This window comes from Salmo trutta, chromosome 13 (genome assembly GCF_901001165.1).
Source record: "Salmo trutta chromosome 13, fSalTru1.1, whole genome shotgun sequence".
In the NCBI taxonomy this organism is placed as follows: Eukaryota; Metazoa; Chordata; class Actinopteri; order Salmoniformes; family Salmonidae; genus Salmo; species Salmo trutta.
In genome coordinates this window covers 18,491,867-18,519,690 of record NC_042969.1, presented here as the reverse complement: position 1 = coordinate 18,519,690, position 27,824 = coordinate 18,491,867, and the positions used below count along the sequence as shown (strand labels likewise).

At 45.1% G+C, this 27,824-nt stretch overlaps 1 protein-coding gene across 4 annotated transcripts; it reads left to right on the top strand.

The window, feature by feature from the left end:
* The first annotated feature begins 465 nt into the window (after positions 1-465).
* LOC115205367 (serine/threonine-protein phosphatase 2A 55 kDa regulatory subunit B gamma isoform) lies at positions 466-27,523 on the top strand. Of its 4 annotated transcripts, none has more exons than XM_029771278.1 (10): positions 466-953; positions 5,005-5,154; positions 18,268-18,365; positions 18,606-18,717; positions 18,922-19,034; positions 20,624-20,801; positions 21,300-21,464; positions 21,588-21,757; positions 25,170-25,261; positions 25,468-27,523. In XM_029771278.1, exons 2-10 carry the CDS (start codon positions 5,073-5,075, stop codon positions 25,760-25,762), a joined length of 1,305 nt encoding a protein of 434 aa, XP_029627138.1. In that variant the 5' UTR covers positions 466-953; positions 5,005-5,072; the 3' UTR covers positions 25,763-27,523. The 4 variants fall into 4 exon arrangements, with proteins under 4 accessions (XP_029627138.1, XP_029627136.1, XP_029627139.1 ...); XM_029771276.1 differs by having other exon boundaries at positions 467-953; positions 18,552-18,717; XM_029771279.1 differs by lacking the exon at positions 5,005-5,154 and having other exon boundaries at positions 467-953.
* The last annotated feature ends 301 nt before the right edge of the window (positions 27,524-27,824 follow it).

Here is a 27,824-nt window from a genome sequence, read left to right as displayed (position 1 = left end):
GTCATGCAGATTGCAGTTGGTCTCTGATTGGCTGAGCTGGGAGGAGTCTATTCTGATGTGCAGTATAGAACCTCCCTCTTTCCCTCCCTTCCTCCCTCCCTCCATTCCCCTCTCTCGCTACCACTCTCTCTCTCTCCCTCCCTCCCTCACACACACACACACACACACACACACACACACACACACACACACACACACACACACATACGTGCGCGTGCGCTTTCACACACATTCATACGCCAGAGCTGACACTGCAGCAGAAAAACAGCCTGGTAGCGAAAGAGAGGGACTCCATCGGCTGTGAGAGAGAAGGACTGTCTTCATGGAGGCTCTGTCGAGGAGTACCTGACCAGAGGCAATGGGCTGTGTGTGTGTGTGTTAATGTGTGTGTGTTAATGTGTTAGGTCTGTGTGTGTGTGTGTGTGTGTGTGTGTGTGTGTGTGTGTGTGTGTGTGTGTGTGTGTGCGTGTGTGTGTGTGTGTGTGTGTGTGTGTGTGTGTGTGTGTGTGTGTGTGTGTGTGTGTGAGAGAGAGAGAGAGAGAGAGCACCACAACAAGAGAAGCAGCACTGCAGATACTGACTGAGTCCGGGGCTCGGCTTGGAGCATCGACGGAGAAACAAAGATCCATTGCTCTCAACCTCTGTGTGTGTGTGTATGTGTGTGTGTGTCAGTGAACGTGTATGTTTGTGTAAGAGCTGGTGTGTCATTCACTGCTCTGCCTGCATATCCGTATCGTCGGCCCTCTCCCTGTCCCAGAATGCTTCATTCTGCGCCCCTGTGCTGAGGAGGCATTGGGCAGTATGGACGCTGCGCTGGCCGGGACCCCCCCCACGGATCTAGGCTGCCCCCCCGGGACGGGCACACACCGCACCCTTGCTGATGGGCGAGGACACTGACACCACCCGAACACTGAACCACAGCTTCCTCCGGGACCACAACTATGTGACTGAAGGTAAGAGAGGACAGGGGCTGTATGTGTGGGGCGGCAGGTAACATAGCAGTTAAGAGTGTTGGGCCAGTAACTGAAAGGTTGCTGGTTCAAGTCCCAAGCCGACAAGGTGAACAAAAAGCTGTCTGTTCCCTTGAGCAAGGCACTTAACCTTAATTGCTCTGGATGAGAGCGTCTTCCAAATGACTTAAAGTATGTGTGTGCTCTACGACTGTTTATGTAAGTGTGTGTGTTTTCTCTCTCAATCTCTTTGCTCATAGGGTAGATCTATAATCTCTCATAAGAGGATCCAGAATCTTTTAAAGGAGTTAGTCAGTAGAGTCAGTTAGTCAGTAGAGTCAGTTAGTCAGTACAATCAGGTACAGTCAGTTAGTCAGTACAGTCAGTTAGTCAGTACAGTCAGTTAGTCAGTACAATCAGGTACAGTCAGTACAGTCAGTTAGTCAGTACAGTCAGTTAGTCAGTACAGTCAGGTACAGTCAGTACAGTCAGTTAGTCAGTACAGTCAGTTAGTCAGTACAGTCAGGTACAGTCAGTACAGTCAGTTAGTCTGTACAGTCAGTTAGTCAGTACAGTCAGTTAGTCTGTACAGTCAGTTAGTCAGTACAGTCTGTACAGTCAGTTACAGTCAGTTAGTCAGTACAGTCATTACAGTTTGTCGTTACAGTCAGTTAGTCAGTACAGTCAGTTACAGTCAGTACAGTCAGTGCAGTCAGTACAGTCAGTTACAGTCAGTACAGTCAGTGCAGTCAGTACAGTCAGTCAGTACAGTCAGTTACAGTCACTACAGTCAGTGCAGTCAGTTACTGTCAGTTAGTCTGTGCAGTTAGTTTTAGTCAGTGCAGTACTGACTTGCCTAGTTAAATAAACGTTAAATAAATTAAAAAATATATCCTTTAGCTCTGATCTCTCCTCTCTCTCTCCTGTCATCCCTCTATCCTTCAGCTCTGATCTCTCCTCTCTCTCTCCTGTCATCCCTCTATCCTTCAGCTCTGATCTCTCCTCTCTCTCTCCTGTCATCCCTCTATCCTTCAGCTCTGATCTCTCCTCTCTCTCTCCTGTCATCCCTCTATCCTTCAGCTCTGATCTCTCCTCTCTCTCTCCTGTCATCACTCTATCCTTCAGCTCTGATCACTCCTCTCTCTCTCGTCATCCCTCTATCCTTTAGCTCTGATCTCTCCTCTCTCTCTCTGTCCTGTCATCTCTCTCTCCTGTCATCCCTCTATCCTTCAGCTCTGATCTCTCCTCTCTCTCTCGTCATCCCTCTATCCTTCAGCTCTGATCTCTCCTCTCTCTCTCCTGTCATCCCTCTATCCTTCAGCTCTGATCTCTCCTCTCTCTCTCCTGTCATCCCTCTATCCTTCAGCTCTGATCTCTCCTCTCTCTCTCGTCATCCCTCTATCCTTCAGCTCTGATCTCTCCTCTCTCTCTCCTGTCATCCCTCTATCCTTCAGCTCTGATCTCTCCTCTCTCTCTCCTGTCATCCCTCTATCCTTCAGCTCTGATCTCTCCTCTCTCTCTCCTGTCATCCCTCTATCCTTCAGCTCTGATCTCTCCTCTCTCTCTCTCCTGTCAACCCTCTATTCTTCAGCTCTGATCTCTCCTCTCTCTCTCTCTCCTGTCATCCCTCTATCCTTCAGCTCTGATCTCTCCTCTCTCTCTCGTCATCCCTCTATCCTTCAGCTCTGATCTCTCCTCTCTCTCTCGTCATCCCTCTATCCTTTAACTCTGATCTCTCCTCTCTCTCTCGTCATCCCTCTATCCTTTAGCTCTGATCTCTCCTCTCTCTCTCGTCATCCCTCTATCCTTTAGCTCTGATCTCTCCTCTCTCTGTCCTGTCATCTCTCTCTCCTGTCATTCCTCTATCATTTAGCTCTGATCTCTCCTTTATTTCTTGTTCTCTTTTTTCTCCTCTCTCTCTCTCTCTCTCTCTCTCTCTCTCTCTCTCTCTCTCTCTCTCTCTCTCTCCAGAAACAGATTTTCTGATTCTGTCCCTCTGTGGTTGTGTAACCCATTCTGTCCCTCTGTGGTTGTGTAACCCATTCTGTTCCTCTGTGGTTGTGTAACCCATTCTGTCCCTCTGTGGTTGTGTAACCCATTCTGTCCCTCTGTGGTTGTGTAACCCATTCTGTAAGCTTGTGTAACCATGATACAATGTTCAAGGCCACTCATTTACCGTAAGAGCACTGTGTCCGAGTGTGTGTGTGTGTGTGTGTGTGTGTGTGTGTGTGTGTGTGTGTGTGTGTGTGTGTGTGTGTGTGTGTGTGTGTGTGTGTGTGTGTGTGTGTGTGTGTGTGTGTGTGTGTGTGTGTGTGTGCAGGTGGTTGTGTGTGACTGTCTCTGGGTACTGTACATATACATACCATACATGCAAGTGACTCATTAATTTTCTTGCTCAGAAATGAAAACACACCAGAAATAAATTAAAACAGAAATCTCTCTCTGGTTATTGTTGAGTGTGTGTGGGCGGCTGACTGTCGAGTGACGTGCGTCAGAACAGAGGAGGTAGTTGTCTGAGTTTCATCACTGTATCAGAATTCAGGATTAATATCCCAATCTATTTCCCTCTGTATTCCTGTTAATCTGACCTCTACACTGTTCATTTGGCTGGAACACTGGGCCACTTTCACACAGCCACATTGTTCAGCAGCAGGTCTCAGAGGTAGGATTACAATTCCAGAATGTTAAGGGGTTGTGTACCCGGAATTACCCTGTCTAGATAATCCATTACACACTGTGCTATTTTCTGTTGTTTATATCATTTGTCTGTATGTATGTATTAACAATGTCTCAAACAGTAGTGTGTGTGTGTGTGTGTGTGTGTGTGTGTGTGTGTGTGTGTGTGTGTGTATATATGTGTCTCTGAAATACTTTCTGTGTGTGTCAATGGATACTGAATACTGTACATTGTCTTTCACGAGGGTGTGTGTGGGTGGAACGTGTGTTTCATTGCATGCACGCTGTCTCCCATACATCATACATCACCATCCGTCCATCACCATGGAAACGGAACAGGAAGATACATTTGCCGTGTTGGGAGTGGCCTTGGGTGATTGACAGGCTAGCCCCGCCCTCTAACAGTAGCCATATTAAATGATGACAGACCACAGCCAGAGTCCCCGATGATTCAGAAGGAGTACATACCGCCAACACCATACAACTCCGGTCCTGGCAGAGAGGTGTGACGTATTAGCAGGGCCATTCACCTAGTCCCAAAACATGTTGCCTAGACCTGTGTTATGGTGCTGATTTGTCTCTGAAAACCGTTGCTGAAGATAGGAGAGTGCAGTGTCTTTTTACAATATACTATGGCATTATAGAAATGATTGTAGAAACACAGGAATTAACAAATCCCATAGTCCCACAAGGATTAGGATGTTGTAGATACCGGTATTCAACCACCACCTCAACCTCTCTCTCCACACCTCCATCTATCTACATATCCATCCACCCCTGCTCTATTCCTCCTTCCCCTCCTGATATTACTCATTACATTGGCTATTGATGAAGTGTGTGTGTGCACACAGCAGTGAATCTGTAGCCATGTCAAGACCGAGACCTCGCTCCAGTCTCCAGCGTTTCCTGCCCTAGGCTAGAAGAGGGGAGGATATTTAACGCATTTCCTCCTGTCCCCCTCCCCCTCTCTCTCCCCCCTCCTGCCCTATAGACTCCCCCTCCCTGTACAGCCCTCCTGTCCCCCTCCCCCTCTCTCTCCCCCTCCCTATACAACCCTCCTGTCCCCCTCCCTGTACAACCCTCCTGTCCTATGGCTAGGAGTTCCTGGACAGAGATGGTAGGATGTTGAAATGGACACGTTAACAACAATAATAATATTACCAATGATCCTAAAACCATGACAACATGCATGATTTGTTTGAATCAGTCACTACAGTAATAACAATGCCACCATTACTTTCATTATAGTGCAGAAGAAGGAAATTAGACACTTTAGAGCCCCCCCACCTCCTCCTCTCTCCTTCCCTCCCTCCCTGTGGCATCCCTCTGGATGGTTGTGATGCAGTGTAACTGAGACCCTGCTGCCCCCCTCTTGCAGGGCTGCTCGTGGCTTTAGCCTGAAGAGCCCGCCCCGCCTCCTCCCCTCTCCCGGACTCCTCCCTCAGGATGTTGAACCCTATCCAGGTCCTGTGCTCCGACATCACTTCCCTCTCTCTGGAGCCCGAGCCGTTTGCCTCTTACACTGAAGGTGTGTTTACACTATACAGTATCAAGTACTTTTCACTTAATCACCTATTCAGATCTATCAAGACCCAGGGCACTGTGTGTGTGCGAGCGACTGTCTATCTGTCTGTCTGTGTGAATAGATTGTTTGTGTGTGTGTGTGACTGTGTCTGTTTCTGTGCGCATCTGTCTCTGTGAGTGTCTCTTTCTCTCTCTGTGTTTGTGTGTGTGGCGCCATCGCTTTCCTGAAATAGACTTTGACCAGACCAACTCCAGTCTCACAGAGGACGTGTCCTACTTAAGTCTGAGAAACACACTCATTGTCACTGGAGTCAGTGCTGTAAGACAGAGGATTATCTCTAGTGTCAGTGCTGTAGGACAGAGGACTATCTCTAGTGTCAGTGCTGTAGGACAGAGGACTATCTCTAGTGTCAGTGCTGTAAGACAGAGGACTATCTCTAGTGTCAGTGCTGTAGGACAGAGGACTATCTCTAGTGTCAGTGCTGTAAGACAGAGGACTATCTATAGTGTCAGTGCTGTAGGACAGAGGACTATCTCTAGTGTCAGTGCTGTAAGACAGAGGACTATCTCTAGTGTCAGTGCTGTAGGACAGAGGACTATCTCTAGTGTCAGTGCTGTAGGACAGAGGACTATCTCTAGTGTCAGTGCTGTAGGACAGAGGACTATCTCTGGTGTCAGTGCTGTAAGACAGAGGACTATCTCTAGTGTCAGTGCTGTAAGACAGAGGACTATCTCTAGTGTCAGTGCTGTAAGACAGAGGACTATCTCTAGTGTCAGTGCTGTAAGACAGAGGATTATCTCTAGTGTCAGTGCTGTAGGACAGAGGACTATCAGTGCTGTAGGACAGAGGACTATCTCTGGTGTCAGTGCTGTAGGACAGAGGACTATCTCTAGTGTCAGTGCTGTAAGACAGAGGACTATCTCTAGTGTCAGTGCAGTAAGACAGAGGACTATCTCTAGTGTCAGTGCTGTAGGACAGAGGACTATCTCTAGTGTCAGTGCTGTAGGACAGAGGACTATCTCTGGAGTCAGTGCTGTAGGACAGAGGACTATCTCTGGTGTCAGTGCTGTAAGACAGAGGACTATCTCTAGTGTCACTGCTGTAGGACAGAGGACTATCTCTAGTGTCAGTGCTGTAGGACAGAGGACTATCTCTAGTGTCAGTGCTGTAGGACAGAAGACTATCTCTAGTGTCAGCGCTGTAAGACAGAGGACTATCTCTAGTGTCAGTGCTGTAAGACAGAGGACTATCTCTAGTGTCAGTGCTGTAAGACAGAGGGCTATCTCTAGTGTCAGTGCTGTAGGACAGAGGGCTATCTCTGGTGTCAGTGCTGTAAGACAGAGGACTATTTCTAGTGTCAGTGCTGTAGGACAGAGGGCTATCTCTAGTGTCAGTGCTGTAAGACAGAGGGCTATCTCTAGTGTCAGTGCTGTAAGACAGAGGACTATCTCTAGTGTCAGTGCTGTAAGACAGAGGACTTTCTCTAGTGTCAGTGCTGTAGGACTGAGGACTATCTCTAGGGTCAGTGCTGTAAGACAGAGGACTATCTCTAGTGTCAGTGCTGTAGGACAGAGGACTATCTCTAGTGTTAGTGCTGTAGGACAGAGGACTATCTCTAGTGTCAGTGCTGTAAGACAGAGGACTATCTCTAGTGTCAGTGCTGTAAGACAGAGGACTATCTCTAGTGTCAGTGCTGTAAGACAGAGGACTATCTCTAGTGTCAGTGCTGTAAGACAGAGGACTATCTCTAGTGTCAGTGCTGTAGGACAGAGGACTATCTCTAGTGTCAGTGCTGTAAGACAGAGGACTATCTCTAGGGTCAGTGCTGTAAGACAGATGGCTATCTCTAGTGTCAGTGCTGTAGGACAGAGGACTATCTCTGGTGTCAGTGCTGTAGGACAGAGGACTATCTCTAGGGTCAGTGCTGTAGGACAGAGGACTATCTCTGGTGTCAGTGCTGTAGGACAGAGGACTATCTCTAGGGTCAGTACTGTAGGACAGAGGACTATCTCTAGTGTCAGTGCTGTAGGACATGACTATCTCTGGTGTCAGTGCTGTAGGACAGAGGACTATCTCTAGGGTCAGTGCTGTAAGACAGAGGACTATCTCTAGGGTCAGTACTGTAGGACAGAGGACTTTCTCTAGGGTCAGTACTGTAGGACAGAGGACTATCTCTAGTGTCAGTGCTGTAGGACATGATAATCTCTGGTGTCAGTGCTGTAGGACAGAGGACTATCTCTAGTGTCAGTGCTGTAAGACAGAGGACTATCTCTAGTGTCAGTACTGTAAGACAGAGGACTATCTCTAGGGTCAGTACTGTAGGACAGAGGACTATCTCTAGGGTCAGTACTGTAGGACAGAGGACTATCTCTAGGGTCAGTACTGTAGGACAGAGGACTATCTCTAGGGTCAGTACTGTAGGACAGAGGACTATCTCTAGGGTCAGTACTGTAGGACAGAGGACTATCTCTAGGGTCAGTACTGTAGGACAGAGGACTATCTCTGGTGTCAGTGCTGTAGATTTACGGTATAGATTTAATGTATAGGGGTTATATATACTGTATACATCACATATCAGAGCAGTGTTCACATATAGTATGGTACTCACTCACTCACTCACTCACTCACTCACTCACTCACTCACTCACTCTCATAGATTGTGTAATCATTTTGTTCTCAGTAGTTTAGCTCCATTGTTGTGTGTTCTGGAGTATTGGGTTCACCCTGCTGTGTTACGCTCAGATCACTTATCTGCTGTCCTCCCTGAAAACCTTCTGACACACACCCAACATGGGGAATGGGTCAATTTTCCCTGATTTCTGTCCCTTTTTTTTGGAGGGTAATTGAGTGTGTGCGCAGACACATGTACACACACAGCCCAACCCCAACATACCCACACACACACGTCCCGTTAGGTGTTAATTTGTCCATGCTGTTAAGAGAGTGATATTGGCAGCAATGTTTACCCAGACCAGAGATGGGTATAATTGGAACAGTAGGACGCCCCCAGTCTCCTTATCAGCCCACAAGCAGTTTGTGTGTGTGTGTATGTGTTTTACTGTATGTGTTGGTGTGTGAATAGTCTCATGATTTGGTTCTGGGTGACAAGATAAGTGTGGGATGGACAGACTTGCCTGTGTGTGTGTTTTTTTTTGTTCGTTTGTGAAGCACGTGTGTGTGTGTGGTGTGTGTGTGTACGTGCATGTATGTGTGTGTATGTGGACAATGTGTATATGTGTTCAGACTGGTTCTCTGTAGTTAGGTAGTGAGTCATTCAGACTGGTTCTCTGTAGTTAGGTAGTTAGCCGATCAGACTGGTTCTCTGTAGTTAGATAGTGAGCCGGTCAGACTGGTTCTCTGTAGTTAGATAATGAGCCGGTCAGACGGGTTCTCTGTAGTTAGGTAGTGAGCCGGTCAGACTGGTGCTCTGTAGTTAGGTAGTGAGCCGGTCAGACTGGTGCTCTGTAGTTAGGTAGTGAGCCGGTCAGACTGGTTCTCTGTAGTTAGATAATGAGCCTGTCAGACTGGTTCTCTGTAGTTAGATAATGAGCCGGTCAGACTGGTTCTCTGTAGTTAGGTAGTGAGCCGGTCAGACTGGTTCTCTGTAGTTAGGTAGTGAGCCGGTCAGACTGGTTCTCTGTAGTTAGGTAGTGAGCCGGTCAGCCAGACCAGTGTACCTATCTCTGGTCAGTCCTGTCGGTACTGTAATGGGAGACCAGGCTTGCTATGACACTAGGACACATCCACTCTGCTTCCCACTGAACCATAGAGCTGGTATATGGACTCTGCATGGGGTTGTTGATGTGTGTCCCAGTACTGAGAGGAGAGAATGTGCTCCATATTCCATTTCGCTACTGTATGTATGTCTTGTCTCTGGTGACGCTGAGCTTTGTGTGTGTGTGTGTGTGTGTGTGTGTGTGTGTGTGTGTGTGTGTGTGTGTGTGTGTGTGTGTGTGTGTGTGTGTGCCTTGATGTGTGAGCTCTGAAATATATGGGTGTGTATGTACTGTGAGGATTGTGTGTTTAGCGTGTGTCCGTGGCGGCAGAAACAGTGCTGTACTGAACGACTAGTTGAAAAACGTGGAGGGGTTGTGGTTTGGGGAACGCTGTCAGCATGGTCACTGTCCTTTTAAATACGCCACTCATTGCTTCAAGCCACACCTCGCCACAACCACCAAATGGGAGGAAACATACAGTACCTTGCAAAAGTATACATCCCCCTTGGCGTTTTTCCTATTTTGTTGCATTACAACCTGTAATTTAAATCGATTTTTATTTGGATTTCATGTAATGGACATACACAAAACAGTCCAAATTGGAGATGTGAATATTTTTTTTTTTTACTTCTTTCAAAGAATTATAAAAAAAATTAAAAAAGGAAAATTGGTGCGTGCATATGTATTCACCCCCTTTGCTATGAATCACCTAAATAAGATCTGGTGCAACCAATTACCTTCAGAAGTCACATAATTAGTTAAATAAAGTCTACCTGTGCGCAATCTAAGTGTCACATGATCTGTCACATGATCTCATTATATACAGAGTCTGCAACACCACTAAGCAAGGGGCAACAGCAAGCATGCGGCCTCATGAAGACTAAGGAGCTCTCCAAACAGGTCAGGGACAAAGTTGTGGAGAAGTACAGATCAGGGTTGGGTTATAAAAAAAGTATCAGAAACTTTGAACATCCCACAGAGCACCATTAAATCCATTATTAAAAAATGGAAAGAATACGGTATCACAACAAACCTGCCAAGAGAGTGCCGCCCACCAAAACTCACGGACCAGGCAAGGAGGGAATTAATCAGAGAGGAAACAAAGAGACCAAAGATAACCCTGAAGGAGCTGGGTTAAAGCTCCACAGTGGGGCTTTAACCCAGCTCCAATCTCCACAGTGGAGATTGGAGTATCTGTCCATAGGACCACTTTAAGCCATACACTCCACAGTACTGGGTTTTACAGAAGAGTGGCCAGAAAAAAGCCATTGCTTAAAGAAAAGAATAAGCAAACACGTTTGCTGTTCGCCAAAAGGCATGTGGAAGACTCCCCAAACATATGGAAGAAGGTACTCTGGTCAGATGAGACTAAAATTGAGCTTTTTGGCCATCAAGGAAAACGCTATGTCTGGCGCAAACCCAACACCTCTCATCACCCTGAGAACAATATCGCCACAGTGAAGCATGGTGGTGGCAGCATCAGCATCAAACTGGTTAGAATTGAAGGAATGATGGATGGCACTAAATACAGGGAAATTCTTGAGGGAAACCTGTTTCAATCTTCCAGGGATTTAAGACTGGGACAGAGGTTCACCTTCCAGCAGGACAATGACCCTAAGCATACTGCTAAAGCAACACTCAAGTGGTTTAAGGGGAAACATTTAAATGTCTTAGAATGGCCTAGTCAAAGACCAGACTTCAATCCAATTGAGAATCTGTGGTATGACTTAAAGATTGCTGTACACCCGCGGAACCCATCCAACTTGAAGGAGCTGCAGCAGTTTTGCCTTGAAGAATGGGCAAAAATCCCAGTGGCTAGATGTGCCAAGCTTATAGAGACATACCTCAAGAGACTTGCAGCTGTAATTGCTGCCAAAGGTGGCTCTACAAAGTATTGACTGCAAACTCAAGTTTTCTGTTTTTTGTCTTATTTCTTGTTTGTTTCACAATAAAAAATATTTTGCATCTTCAAAGTAGTAGGCATGTTGTGTAAATCAAATGATACAAACCCCCCCAAAATCTATTTTAATTCCAGGTTGTAAGGCAACAAAATATGAAAAATGCCAAGGGGGTGAATACATTCGCAAGCCACTGTACTGTTCAAGAACGTACAAGAACGTTTTGGGGAATGTTTCAGGACAAACCATTCTGTAACGTAGCAAACGTTCAAGCGAACTGAACACACCTTTAATTTGGGATGTTTGTGGGCGAGGCAGGCTCATTATTTTCCCCAGATCTATGATTCCTTCTTCTGCTGCTACTGCCTGCCTCACCAACCAGACTGCTGCTGCCTGCCTCACCAACCAGACTGCTACTGCCTGCCTGCCTCACCAACCAGACTGCTACTACCTGCCTCACCAACCAGACTGCTAATGCCTGCCTCACTAACCAGACTGCTGCTGCCTGCCTCACCAACCAGACTGCTGCTGCCTGCCTCACCAACCAGACTGCTGCTGCCTGCCTCACCAACCAGACTGCTACTTATAGGGCCAGACCACTTCAACATGTTGCCATGGCAACACCTGCACGGGAAATACCCTGCCCAGTCCCCTCTTAGAGATAGAGAGAGAGACTCAGCACAAATTATTGTCTCCCTCCTCCCATCATTCACTCCTTAAGGCCAGATCTTAGCAGGGTTCAAAGGCTGGATCTAACTTGCCACTCCACATCTCCACTTCTTCCTGTTATCATTATCAATACCATGGTTTATTCACACTTTACTAATGGTTACTAACCTATTTGGTAATGCTTTAATCACAGTTTATAAGCAGACCTCCTAATAGCATTGAACAGCCCCCGTGATATGCAACTTTTCAGGGAAGTTAGGAACAAATATACACAGGCAGTTAGGAAAGCTAAGACTAGCTTTTCCAAGCAGAAATTTGCATCCTGTAGCACAAACTCAAAAAGGTTCTGGGACACTGTAAAGTCCATGGAGAATAAGAGCACCTCCTCCCAGCTGCCTACTGCACTGAGGCTAGGAAACACTGTCACCACCGATAAATCCACTATAATTGAGAATTTCAATAAGTATTTTTCTACGGTTCGCCATGCTTTCCAACTGGCTACCCCTACCCCAATCAACAGCCCTGCACCCCCCACAGAAACTCGCCCAAGCCTCCCCCACTTCTCCTTCACCCAAATCCAGATAGCTGATGTTCTGAAAGAGCTGCAAAATCTGGACCCGTACAAATCAGCCGGGCTAGACAATCTGGACCCTCTCTTTCTAAAATGATCTGCCGCTATTGTTGCAACCCCTATTACTTGCCTGTTCAACCTCTCTTTCTTATCGTCTGAGATTCCCATAGATTGGAAGGCTGCCGCGGTCATCCCCCTCTTCAAAGGGGGAGACACTCTAGACCCAAACTGCTACAGACCTATGCCTATTCTACCCTGCCTTTCTAAGGTCTTCGAAAGCCAAGTTAACAAACAGATTGCCGACCATTTCGAATCCCACCATACCTTCTCCGCTATGCAATCTGGTTTCAGAGCTGGTCATGGGTGCACCTCAGCCACACTCAAGGTCCTAAACGATATCATAACCGCCATCAATAAGAGACATTACTGTGCAGCCATATTCATCGACCTGGCTAAGGTTTTAGACTCTGTCAATCACAACATTCTTATTGGCAGACTCAACAGCCTTGGTTTCTCAAATGATTGCCTCGCCTGGTTCACCAACTACTTCTCTGATAGAGTTCAGTGTGTCAAATCGGAGGGCCTGTTGTCCGGACCTCTGGCAGTCTCTATGGGGGTGCCACAGGGTTCAATTCTCGGGCCGACTCTTTTCTCTGTACACATCAATGATGTCGCTCTTGCTGCTGGTGATTCTTTGATCCACCTCTACGCAGACGACACCATTCTGTATACCTCTGGCCCTTCTTTGGATACTGTGTTAACTAACCTCCAGACGAGCTTCAATGCCATACAACTCTCCTTCCGTGGCCTCCAACTGCTCTTAAATGCAAGTAAAACTAAATGCATGCTTTTCAACCGATCGCTGCCCGCACCTGCCCGCCCGTCCAGCATCACTACTCTGGACGGTTCTGACTTAGAATATGTGGACAACTACAAATACCTAGGTGTCTGGTTAGACTGTAAACTCTCCTTCCAGACTCACATTTAAACATCTCCAATCCAAAATTAAATCTAGAATCGGCTTCCTATTTCGCAACAAAGCATCCTTCACTCATGCTGCCAAACATACCCTCGTAAAACTGACCATCCTACCGATCCTCGACTTTGGCGATGCCATTTACAAAATAGCCTCCAACACTCTACTCAACAAATTGGATGCAGTCTATCACAGTGCCATCCGTTTTGTCACCAAAGCCCCATATACTAATCAAATCAAATCAAATGTATTTATATAGCCCTTCGTACATCAGCTGATATCTCAAAGTGCTGTACAGAAACCCAGCCTAAAACCCCAAACAGCAAGCAATGCATGTGAAAGAAGCACGGTGGCTAGGAAAAACTCCCTAGGAAAAACTCCCTAGAAAGGCCAAAAACCTAGGAAGAAACCTAGAGAGGAACCAGGCTATGAGGGGTGGCCAGTCCTCTTCTGGCTGTGCCGGGTGGATATTATAACAGAACATGGTCAAGATGTAAAAATGTTCATAAATGACCAGCATGGTCAAATAATAATAATCATAGTAGTTGTCGAGGGTGCAACAAGCACGTCCGGTGAACAGGTCAGGGTTCCATAGCCGCAGGCAGAACAGTTGAAACTGGAGCAGCAGCACGGCCAGGTGGACTGGGGACAGCGAGGAGTCATCATGCCAGGTAGTCCTGAGGCATGGTCCTAGGGCTCAGGTCCTCCGAGAGAAAGAAAGAAAGAAAGAGAGAAAGAGAGAGAGAATTAGAGAGAGCATATTTAAATTCACACAGGACACCGGATAAGACGAAAAATACTCCAGATGTAACAGATTGACCCTAGCCCCCCGACACATAAACTACTGCAGCATAAATACTGGAGGCTGAGACAGGAGGGATCAGGAGACACTGTGCCCCATCCGATGAAACCCCCGGACAGGGCCAAACAGGCAGGATATAACCCCACCCACTTTGCCAAAGCACAGCCCCCACACCACTAGAGGGATGTCTCCAACCACCAACTTACCGTCCTAAGACAAGGCCGAGTATAGCCCACAAAGATCTTCGCCACGGCACAACCCAAGGGGGGGGGGCGCCAACCCAGACAGGAAGACCACGTCAGTGACTCAGCCCACTCAAGTGACGCACCCCTCCCATGGATGGCATGGAAGAACACCAGTACGCCAGTGACTCAGACCCTGTAATAGGGTTAGAGGCAGAGAATCCCAGTGGAGAGAGGGGAACCGGCAAGGCAGAGACAGCAAGGGCGGTTCGTTGCTCCAGCCTTTCCGTTCACCTTCACACCCCTGGGCCAGACTATACTTAATCATAGGACCTACTGAAGAGAGAAGTCTTCAGTAAAGACTTAAAGGTTGAGACTGAGTCTGCGTCTCTCACATGGGTAGGCAGACCATTCCATAAAAATTGAGCTCTATAGGAGAAAGCCCTACCTCCAGCCGTTTGCTTAGAAATTCTAGGGACATTTAGGAGGCCTGCGTCTTGTGACCGTAGCGTACGTGTAGGTATGTACGGCAGGACCAAATCGGAAAGATAGGTAGGAGCAAGCCCATGTAATGCTTTGTAGGTTAGCAGTAAAATCTTGAAATCAGCCCTTGCCTTAACAGGAAGCCAGTGTAGGGAGGCTAGCACTGGAGTAATATGATCAAATTTTTTGGTTCTAGTCAGGATTCTAGCAGCCGTATTTAGCACTAACTGAAGTTTGTTTAGTGCTTTATCCGGGTAGCCGGAAAGTAGAGCATTGCAGTAGTCCAGCCTAGAAGTAACAAAAGCATGGATTAATTTTTCTGCGTCATTTTTGGACAGAAAGTTTCTGATTTTTGCAATGTTACGTAGATGGAAAAAAGCTGTCCTTGAAACAGTCTTGATATGTTTTTCAAAAGAGAGATCAGGGTCCAGAGTAACGCCGAGGTCCTTCACAGTTTTATTTGAGACGACTGTACAACCATCCAGATTAATTGACAGATTCAACAGAAGATCTCTTTGTTTCTTGGGACCTAGAACAAGCATCTCTGTTTTGTCCGAGTTTAAAAGTAGAAAGTTTGCAGCCATCCACTTCTTTATGTCTGAAACACAGGCTTCTAGCGAGGGCAATTTTGGGGCTTCACCATGTTTCATTGAAATGTACAGCTGTGTGTCGTCCGCATAGCAGTGAAATTTAACATTATGTTTTCGAATGACATCCCCAAGAGGTAAAATATATAGTGAAAACAATAGTGGTCCTAAAACGGAACCTTGAGGAACACCGAAATTTACAATTGATTTGTCAGAGGACAAACCATTCACAGAGATAAACTGATATCTTTCCGACAGATAAGATCTAAACCAGGCCAGAACTTGTCCATGTAGACCAATTTGGGTTTCCAATCTCTCCAAAAGAATGTGGTGATCGATGGTATCAAAAGCGGCACTAAGATCTAGGAGCACGAGGACAGATGCAGAGCCTCGGTCTGACGTCATTAAAAGGTCATTTACCACCTTCACAAGTGCAGTCTCAGTGCTATGATGGGGTCTAAAACCAGACTGAAGCATTTCGTATACATTGTTTGTCTTCAGGAAGGCAGTGAGTTGCTGTGCAACAGCTTTTTCTAAAATTTTTGAGAGGAATGGAAGATTCGATATAGGCCGATAGTTTTGTATAATTTCTGGGTCAAGATTAGGCTTTTTCAAGAGAGGCTTTATTACTGCCACTTTTAGTGAGCTTGGTACACATCCGGTGGATAGAGAGCCGTTTATTATGTTCAACATAGGAGGGCCAAGCACAGGAAGCAGCTCTTTCAGTAGTTTAGTTGGAATAGGGTCCAGTATGCAGCTTGAGGGTTTGGAGGCCATGATTATTTTCATCATTGTGTCAAGAGATATAGTACTAAAACACTTTAGTATCTCCCTTGATCCTAGGTCCTGGCAGAGTTGTGCAGACTCAGGACAGTGGAGCTTTGGAGGAATACCCAGATTTAAAGAGGAGTCCGTAATTTGCTTTCTAATGATCATGATCTTTTCCTCAAAGAAGTTCATAAATTTATTACTGCTGAAGTGAAAGCCATCCTCCATTTGCGAATGCTGCTTTTTAGTTAGCTTTGCGACAGTATCAAAAATACATTTCGGATTGTTCTTATTTTCCTCAATTAAGTTGGAAAAATAGGATGATCGAGCAGCAGTGAGGGCTCTTCGATACTGCACGGTACTGTCTTTCCAAGATAGTCGGAAGACTTCCAGTTTGGTGTGGCGCCATTTCTGTTCCAATTTTCTGGAAGCTTGCTTCAGAGCTCGTGTATTTTCTGTATACCAGGGAGCTAGTTTCTTATGACAGATGTTTTACATTTTTAGGGGTGCAACTGCATCTAGGGTATTGCGCAAGGTTAAATTGAGTTCCTCGGTTAGGTGGTTAACTGATTTTTGTCCACTGACGTCATTGGGTAGGCAGAGGGAGTCTGGAAGGGCTATATACTATCCACCATTGCGACCTGTACGCTATCGTTGGCTGGCCCTGGCTTCTTACCTGTCGCCAAACCCACTGGCTCCAGGTCATCTACAAGTTTCTGCTAGGTAAAGCCTTATCTCAGCTCACTGGTCACCATAGCAGCACCCACCCGTAGCACACGCTCCAGCAGGTATATCTCACTGGTCACCCCTAAAGCCAATTCTTCCTTTTGGCTGCCTCTCCTTCCAGTTCTCTGCTGCCAATGACTGGAACGAACTGCAAAAATCACTAAAGCTGGAGACTCTTACCTACCTCACTAGCTTTAAGCACCAGCTGTCAGAGCAGCTCACAGATCACTGCACCTGTACATAGCCCATCTGTAAATAGCCCATCCAATCTACCTCATCCCCATACTGTATTTATTTATTTATCTTGCTCCTTTGCACCCCAGTATCTCTACTTGCACATTCATCCTCTACACATCCTACCATTCCAGTGTTTAATTACTATATTGTAATTACTTTGCCACCGTGGCCTATTAATTGCCTTACCTCTCTTATCCTATTTCATTTGCACATGCTGTATATTGATTTTTCTACTGTATTATTGATTGGATGTTTGTTTATTCCATGTGTAACTCTGTGTTGTTGTATGTGTCGAACTGCTTTGCTTTATCTTGGCCAGGTCGCAGTTGTAAATGAGAACTTGTTCTCAACTAGCCTACCTGGTTAAATAAAGGTGAAATAAATCAAATAAAATAGAAATGTTACCTATTATTAATAGAGCCATTGGTTATGTGAGACAGAATCCATTCTAACATAATGAATGTAGGCTATCCATTGACTGTGATTACCACTTTAATGTAATATTTAATCAGTCAGCTGTAAGTAGGAGATGCTATCTGACAGGATGGTCCCTGGCTGCTAAAACAGGCCTCCTCCTTAGACTGGCCTGTAGTGTCTCAGACATGTGGGGAGATGACTGGAGGTTTAGGAGAGTTCAAAGAGCAATATTTACTATTCAGTCACCATTTTTCACTACTCAGTCTGTAGCTGTGGCGTGTTTTAGATACATGTCTGTGTTAGAAGGGCAGGGGTTATGTGTTCATTTTTATTCAATTGTTTACTTACTGTATTGTTCAGGGCCTGCTTACAGTACCAGCTGATAATGAATAGTTCATTATGGTGCATGTTTATCTCTGTTCTGCTTGCTAATAGCTACTCTCTCTCTCCCATCTCACCTCTCCCTTTCTCTCTCCCATCTCTCTCTCTCTCCCATCTCACCTCTCCCTTTCTCTCTCCCATCTCTCTCTCTTCCCCATCTCTCCCTCCAATTTCACCCCATCTCGCTCTCTCTCTCCTATCTCACCCCATCTCTCTCTCTCCCATCTCACCTCATCTCTCTCTCTCTCGCTCCATCTCACCCCACCTTTCTCTCTCTCCCATCTCACCTCATCTCTCTCTCTCTCTCTCTCCCATCTCACCCCATCTCTCTCTTTCTCTCTCTCTCCCATCTCACCCCATCTCTCTCTCTCTCCCATCTCTCTCTCTCCCATCTCACCCCATCTCTCTCTCTCTCTCCCATCTCTCTCTCTCCCATCTCACCCCACCTCTCTCTCTCTCCCATCTCACCCCACCTCTATCTCTCTCCCATCTCTCTCATCTCACCCCATATCTGTCTCTCGCTCTCCCATCTCACCCCACCTCTCTCTCTCTCTCCCATCTCACCCCATCTCTCTCTCTCTCCCATCTCACCCCACCTCTCTCTCTCTCCCATCTCACCCCATCTCTCTCTCTCTCTCTCTTCCATCTCACCCCACCTCTCTCTCTCTCCCATCTCTCTCTCTTTCCCATCTCACCCCCCCAGCTGATATCATCTCCACTGTAGAGTTCAACCACACTGGAGAGCTCCTGGCCACGGGGGACAAGGGGGGGCGTGTGGTCATCTTCCAGAGGGAGCATGAGGTACATGCACACACACCAACCACAGACCTGGAACTGTGTTTGTTCATTACATAGATGTTCAAGTTTAGGGTCAATTTCACATGATTACTTACAAAACTGTCTTCTCTGGCTCTCATTCATATGTGTATATATATATATATATATATATATATATATATATATACACACACACACACACACACACAGTGTAAGACAGAGCCGTTCTCCCAGGGGGAGTATAATGTCTACAACACGTTCCAGAGTCATGAGCCGGAGTTTGACTACCTGAAGAGTCTGGAGATCGAGGAGAAGATCAACAAGATACGATGGCTGCCTCAGCAGAACGCCGCCCACTTCCTCCTCTCCACCAATGGTGAGGGATTGCTGCCTTTGCACCAAGGAATTATTAGAATGTTTTTACATGATTTTACCATGTTATTGTTACTCTATCATCAACACTTGTCCTGCCTGTCTGTCAGTTAAGACAGTTTGAGACATTTGATTGGGGAATTATCCTGTCTGTGTAATAAGACTGTTTGAGGTGGATGATTGGAGTATTGTGCCGTCCGTCTATCAGATAAGACCGTTAAGCTGTGGAAGGTGAGTGAGCGGGACAAGAGGCCTGAAGGCTACAACCTGAAGGATGAGGAGGGCAGGATGAAGAACCTCTCCACTGTCACCTCACTACAGGTACACACCTCCTCTTCCTCGGCCTTCTTTCTCCTCCTCTCCTTCTTCTGTCTCCATCTGTCTATCTACTGTATCTATCCATCTCTCCTTAAATGTATCATGTCACTCTGGACTACTGTCTGTCTGTCTGTCTGTCTGTCTGTCTGTCTGTCTGTCTGTCTGTCTGTCTGTCTGTCTGTCTGTCTGTCTGTCTGTCTGTCTGTCTGTCTGTCTGTCTGTCTGTCTGTCTGTCTGTCTGTCTGTCTGTCTCTGTCTGTCTGTCTGTCTGTCTGTCTGTCTGTCTGTCTGTCTGTCTCTGTCTGTCTGTCTGTCTGTCTGTCTGTCTGTCTCTTTCTTTCTTTCCCTTCCCACTGTATCTATGTCCTGTGTGTCTATGTCCTGTGTGTGTTCTGTGCACACGCACACATTCGCACACATGCACGTGTTCCAGATCAGACAGCATAAGTAGGTCAGTGGTGCAGATGTGTTTGCATTTATAAAAGTGGGTCATTGGCACAAGGTGTGTGTAGCAGTATTGCTGTATATCTGTCCCTCTCCTTGTCCCAACCTGCGCTTGAACCAGGGACCCTCTGAACACATCAACAACTGCCTCCCAGCACACCACCTATTGCTCAAGGGAAACGACTACTTGAAGATCTCAGAGCGAGTGACGTCACCGATTGAAACGCTACGTGTGTGTGTGTGTGTGTGTGTGTGTGTGTGTGTGTGTGTGTGTGTGTGTGTGTGTGTGTGTGTGTGTGTGTGTGTGTGTGTGTGTGTGTGTGTGTGTGTTTGGTGACAACATACTGCCAGCTGTTCTGTTCACCCTGCGTTGGTGAAAACACAGCCATACTCCTCTTTACTGGTTGACATTATTTGTTGCATTCTTCTCATCTCATCATCCCTGTGCCCTAAAGCACAGACGGAAGAAGATTTTGAACAGTGTCACATGACCAATAGATACAGAAAAAATCAATTAGTGAGAAACCTAGCTTTTTTCTGCCTTAATTTCCACAAGCGATAATATCCCAGTATTACAGGCATTCCTAATGGGTATATCTCAGTGATTTCTCTGTGCTCTCTATAAAGATACAATCAATTGGAATCTCCCATTTTGGACAAAATGAAATAAACCTATTTATTTTCGACTTATTCTGTGAATGTGGACTCTATCATTTGATCTCATCATTTTGGGTCTACTCACCACATGACACATGTATCTGTGTTTCAGGCTGTATCCGCTGATAGGGATCATCAACTAGATTCAGCCACGGGAGGATTTCTTCTTGAGGCAGAACATACTGTAATTACAAATATTTGTAGACTGCAAATTGACAGCAAGAAGCCCAAACAGATATAATATTTGACTAAAACATGCGTGATAATACTTGGGAATAGATTTCCAAAATGTAAATCACTTGGAGCTGACATGCTGGTGTTTTTACAGTATTTTCTGTCCAAGAATGGAAAATAAAAAGTATTTCTTTTTTTAAATCCTTAGAAAACTTAGGGGACCAAATGAAACCGTCTGCGGGCCAAATTCGGCACGCGGGCTGCCAGTTGGGGAACCCTGGTGTGTTGTGTGTTCTGACTGTCTGTACTCTGTTTAGGTGCCGGTGTTGAAGCCCATGGATCTGATGGTGGAGGTGAGTCCTCGTCGTGTCTTTGCCAACGCCCACACCTACCATGTCAACTCCATCTCCGTCAACTCTGACCACGAGACCTACATGTCAGCTGACGACCTGAGGATCAACCTCTGGCATCTGGGCATCACCGACCGCAGCTTCAGTATCCTTTAGATCAGACAATGGGTCAATACACACACACACACACACACACACACACACACACACACACACACACACACACACACACACACACACACACACACACACACACACACACACACACACACACACACACACACACACACACACACTGATGTGGGTGAGGGGAATCATGAGGACTGAAAATGCAGCTCAATTAATTATTACATCTATAAATATTTCTCTCCTTTTGTGGCATGTAATGCAGCTGAAGAGAACACACACACTCCTCACCCCAGACAGGATTTGCGTGTTACTTCAATTAATCTGAAGTTGGGATTATCCTACCACTACCCCTAGTACCCCCTAAAGGTATGTGTATAATACTATATGTAATAATGTCAGTGTGTTTGCGTGTATCATTCTGAACATGCTATGTTTGTAATCACCCTCTCACACAATCAAATTTGTGTATGCTGTTATATAAACAGTATGTTGTAGTCCTGAACCTGTGCCCCAGACATCGTGGACATCAAGCCAGTGAACATGGAGGATCTAACAGAGGTAATAACAGCAGCAGAGTTCCATCCTCACCACTGTAACCTGTTGGTCTATAGCAGCAGTAAAGGAACTCTACGGCTCTGTGACATGAGAGAGGCCGCACTGTGTGACAAACACTCCAAACGTGAGTACACACACACAGACATGCAGACGGACATAGCCTACAGTCAGACACACTCTTACGTTACAGATACACAGATGCTGTACATCACGCACACACACACTCTCACCCCGTCTCCTCCCCCAGTGTTTGAGGAGCCGGAAGACCCCAGTAACCGCTCATTCTTCTCGGAGATCATCTCGTCTGTGTCGGACGTCAAGTTCAGCCACAGCGGGCGCTACCTGCTGACCAGAGACTACCTCACCGCCAAGGTGTGGGACCTCAACATGGAGAACAAGCCCCTGGAGATATACCAGGTGAGGAGCCCAATATCACTATTAACACAGAGACACAGACAGTATGTAATATCACTATTAACACAGAGACATAGACAGTATGTAATGTCACTATTAACACAGAGACACAGACAGTATGTAATATCACTATTAACACAGACACAGACAGTATGTAATGTCACTATTAACACAGAGACACAGACAGTATGTAATGTCACTATTAACACAGAGACACAGACAGCATGTAATGTCACTATTAACACAGAGACACAGACAGTATGTAATGTCACTATTAACACAGAGACACAGACAGTATGTAATGTCACTATTAACACAGAGACACAGACAGTATGTAATGTCACTATTAACACAGACAGTATGTAATGTCACTATTAACACAGAGACACAGACAGTAGGTAATGTCACAATTAACACAGAGACACAGACAGTATGTAATGTCACTATTAACACAGAGACACAGACAGTATGTAATGTCACTATTAACACAGAGACACAGACAGTATGTAATGTCACTATTAACACAGACAGCATGTAATGTCACTATTAACACAGAGACACAGACAGTATATAATATCACTATTAACACAGACAGTATGTAATGTCACTATTAACACAGAGACACAGACAGTAGGTAATGTCACAATTAACACAGAGACACAGACAGTATGTAATGTCACTATTAATACAGAGACACAGACAGTATGTAATGTCACTATTAACACAGAGACACAGACAGTATGTAATGTCACTATTAACACAGACAGTATGTAATGTCACTATTAACACAGAGACACAGACAGTATATAATATCACTATTAACACAGACAGTATGTAATGTCACTATTAACACAGAGACACAGACAGTATGTAATGTCACTATTAACACAGAGACACAGACAGTATGTAATGCCACTATTAACACAGAGACACAGACAGTACGTAATGTCACTATTAACACAGACAGTATGTAATGTCACTATTAACACAGAGACACAGACAGTATGTAATGCCACTATTAACACAGAGACACAGACAGTATGTAATGCCACTATTAACACAGAGAGTATGTAATGTCACTATTAACACAGAGACACAGACAGTATGTAATGTCACTATTAACACAGAGACACAGACAGTATGTAATGTCACTATTAACACAGAGACACAGACAGTATGTAATGTCACTATTAACACAGAGACACAAACAGTATGTAATGTCACTATTAACACAGACACAGACAGTATGTAATGTCACTATTAACACAGAGATACAGATAGTATGTAATGTCACTATTAACACAGACAGTATGTAATGTCACTATTAACACAGAGACACAGACAGTAGGTAATGTCACAATTAACACAGAGACACAGACAGTATGTAATGTCACTATTAATACAGAGACACAGACAGTATGTAATGTCACTATTAACACAGAGACACAGACAGTATGTAATGTCACTATTAACACAGAGACACAGACAGTATATAATATCACTATTAACACAGACAGTATGTAATGTCACTATTAACACAGAGACACAGACAGTATGTAATGTCACTATTAACACAGAGACACAGACAGTATGTAATGCCACTATTAACACAGAGACACAGACAGTACGTAATGTCACTATTAACACAGACAGTATGTAATGTCACTATTAACACAGAGACACAGACAGTATGTAATGCCACTATTAACACAGAGACACAGACAGTATGTAATGCCACTATTAACACAGACAGTATGTAATGTCACTATTAACACAGAGACACAGACAGTATGTAATGTCACTATTAACACAGAGACACAGACAGTATGTAATGTCACTATTAACACAGAGACACAGACAGTATGTAATGTCACTATTAACACAGAGACACAAACAGTATGTAATGTCACTATTAACACAGAGACACAGACAGTATGTAATGTCACTATTAACACAGAGATACAGATAGTATGTAATGTCACTATTAACACAGACAGTATGTAATGTCGCTATTAACACAGAGACACAGACAGTATGTATTGTCACTATTAACACAGAGACACAGACAGTATGTAATGTCGCTATTAACACAGAGACACAGACAGTTACCTTACTGAGCCAATACACTGGGAGAGTGGGGGATACCTTACTGAGCCAATACACTGGGAGAGGAGGGGGGGGATACCTTACTGAGCCAATACACTGGGAGAGGAGGGGGGATACCTTACTGAACCACTACACTGGGAGATGAGGGGGGATACCTTACTGAGTCACTACACTGGGAGAGTGGGGGAGATACCTTACTGAGCCACTACACTGGGAGAGTAGGGGGGGATACCTTACTGAGTCACTACACTGGGAGAGTGGGGGGGATACCTTACTGAGTCACTACACTGGGAGAGTGGGGGAGATACCTTACTGAGCCACTACACTGGGAGAGTGGGGGGGATACCTTACTGAGTCACTACACTGGGAGAGTAGGGGGGGATACCTTACTGAGCCACTACACTGGGAGAGTGGGGGGGGGGGTACCTTACTGAGTCACTACACTGGGAGAGGAGGAGGGGGGGGATACCTTACTGAGGCCTATCTACATCTGCAATGCAGCATGGAGACCGAGAGGGAGGTGGGGTGAGGGGAGAATGTAAGAACTGTAAAACTCTTCTGATTTGGCCGTATTAACTGAAGTCTTTCCTTTATTGAGGAGAGGAGAGGACAGGAGAGGGTGAGGGGGAGAAAAGGTTAACACTAAAGTAAAAAAGGAAAGATGTGAGTGTGCAAGTGTTAAGAAGGGAGGGGTGGGTTGTGAGTGGAGAGAACAGGCAATGTTTTCTTTAACACAATACATTTTCATTGGTCAGCTAGAACGGTATGGAAGCAAACATACCAACATGTTTTGATTTACAACCGTACCATAAAATCAGTTTGACCATAGATTGACCGCTGGATGCAGACTTCACCACGCAGACAAAATGCTGATACAAGCAGGTCCAACAAATCAATAGGGAAGTGTGTGTGTGTGTGTGTGTGTGTGTGTGTGTGTGTGTGTGTGTGTGTGTGTGTGTGTGTGTGTGTGTGTGTGTGTGTGTGTGTGTGTGTGTGTGTGTGTGTGTGTGCGTGCGTGCGTGCGTGCGTGCGTGCGTGCGTGCGTGCGTGCGTGCGTGCGTGCGTGCCTGGCTCTGTCCTAAATGGATTAGATTAGAATGTTGTTCTGTAGTTCTAAAATATATTAGGTTTATCCCTTCCACTCTCAGAATGAATATCCTGTAATAAGTGTCACAGCTGTCTATGTGAGTACTATGCTGTGGATTCTGTTTAGAGCTGTCCCTGTCAGTGTTGCACACTGTGTCCTGACTGTGTGTGTGTGTTGGCTGTGAACAGTGTGTTGATTAAATCTCTGTGTGTGTTCTTGCAGGTGCATGACTACCTCCGCAGCAAGCTTTGCTCCCTGTACGAGAATGACTGCATCTTCGACAAGTTTGAGTGTGCCTGGAACGGCTCAGACAGGTAGACGAAGTGTGTGTGAGAGAGAGAGAGTTTGTGAGTGGCTCTTCTAATCCCTGATTCGTTGCTCTGGGAATGAATGTCTGCACTCATGGCGTTATTCAGAGGGCGCAAGGGCAGAATTGGACATTCTCAAGGACCTAGGCACATTGACTTCCTTTGTCTCCTCTCAACTCTTCTCTCTCTCTCCCTCCATCCCCCTCTCCCAGTGTGATCATGACTGGGGCCTACAACAATTTCTTCCGGATGTTTGACCGGAACACCAACCGTGACGTGACCCTGGAGGCGTCCAGGGAGAGCAGTAAGCCCCGGGCCGTGCTCAAGCCTCGGCGCGTCTGCCAGGGCGGGAAACGACGCAAGGATGACATCAGCGTGGACAGCCTGGACTTCACCAAGAAGATCCTGCACACGGCCTGGCACCCCACGGAGAACATCATCGCCATCGCTGCCACCAACAACCTGTACATCTTCCAGGACAAACTCAACCAGGAGATGCATGGCTGAGAGAGAGAGAGAGCAGGAGGCTGGAGACATACACACTGATGCACACATTCATTCAGACAGTAAGGCAAGCAAGAACATGTAACACATGCGCACACGCACACACACACACACTCTCTCTCTAGATGACAGGGAGATGCTGTAAAGACACACACTCCACAGTTCTCAGTGGATGGACCGGTCCACCCTAGGACCAGACAGGGGGAGCTGGATAACCCAATAAGAATGATGCTGGATTATGGTTTATGGAATTCTAAATCATGGATGTGTTGGCTGTTGACCTCTGGATTGTGGCTGATCTGATGGTGTTTGTTTTGCTATTGGTCATTTTGCATTCTGAGGGGTTTGACCTCTTGACAGGAGGAGCTTTCACATGTGTCTGTCTTTTTCTGATCATCTGCCTCTTCCTCTTCTTCCCCTTCCTCCTCCCTCTGTTTCTGTACATGTCTGTGCTCAGTCCTCTCCTACGGTCTGGATTGATTCTTGACGTTGGTGTAAAAAACCCTTTGTGGTTCCTGGTGGTAACTAGTGAAAATGTTTGCGGAATGTTCGAAGTCTAATAATATCTTTTTTGTTAAATCATGTTACATTTTTTAATTATCATTAATGATGATGATGATGGTAAAAGTGATGACAATGACAGTTAATGGTACATGAGACATTAGTCAGTAGGACATTGGGTTCCACAAGGCTGCCTGTCACACCTAGGTGACATTTAATCCTGATGTTTCAGTTGATTGTGAAGACTGCTGGGGAACTTGGCTGTGTCATGTGCTACTTTGCAATGAAACACAAGGAATGAAGCAAAAATCAAGTCCAACAATCAAGCAAAATATATGCTGCATGATGGATTTTTTTTTTGTTTATATAAATTTACTGGCTGCCTTTCTAACCATAAACAGGCTGTAAAAAGGCTTCTGGGGCTCTGCCTCTACACAGCACTAGTTACCATAGACAACAACAAAGAGCTCTCCTTTTGTTTGTGTTTACCGGACACAAAAAGCATGTTTACCAGTGTTCAGTTTTACGGTGTACATTTGAAATGAAGCCCAAATAATACATAGGTTTTAAATAAAGATACTGAACCAGAGGTATGGGGAATGTTTTATCAACATTGTAATCTAAACCTTTAAAATAATGTTTTATTAATGTTGTAATCTACACCTTTAAAGGAACGTTTTATTAACGTTGTAATCTAAACCTTTAAAGGACTGTTTATCAGGGTTGTAATCTAAACCTTTAAAGGAATGTTTAATCAACGTTGTAATCTAAACCTTTAAAGGAATGTTTAATCAACGTTATAATCTAAACCTTTAAAGGAATGTTTAATCAACGTTGTAATATAAACCTTTAAAGGAACGTTTTATCAGCGTTGTAATCTAAACCTTTAAAGGGCCTGAATGGTATCTGATGGATATTCAACTCTTTTTGACATTTCTAGGTTTGTTGTTTCGGATCAAGAACCAAGAGTGCAGAGCCAATCATCTCTGACGATGGTGTTCATAGCAACGAGAGAGAGATTATTAAACTCTTCCCTCTAGCCTTTCAACAAATTCAGATTTTTTTTGAGAACAGTTATTGTTTATTTATATATTTTTAAAACATCTGTCACTTGTGTTTGATTTCATGTCCTGCTGCCCTGGCATTGATTCACATATTTTGTGTTCATGTATTTTCAACGGAAAAAAAATCTCATGAACAATTATGAATATGTTAATGTTATTTTTTTTTCCTGAATAAAGATTTCAACAAAATTGCATCCTATGGGGTTGGGTTAGGCTGTGGTGTCTGTATTAAACTTCTGTAGCTGTTAAATCAATTCCAATATGATCACTATTCAATCAGTTAACATTGATGTATAGTGAGTGCTATTAATTGAGTCATTGCTGTTTGTGTACTTTATAGAAGTTTAGCTGCAACATTAGTCTCCATATGGATTTTTGAACTACATCACTAAATCAGTCCCGAGGTGGATGAGTCTCTGTGTTGTAGTCTTGACCACCACCTAGTGGTAATACACTGTCATTACAACAATGAAGCTGAATCCAAACTTTGTATGTGTGAT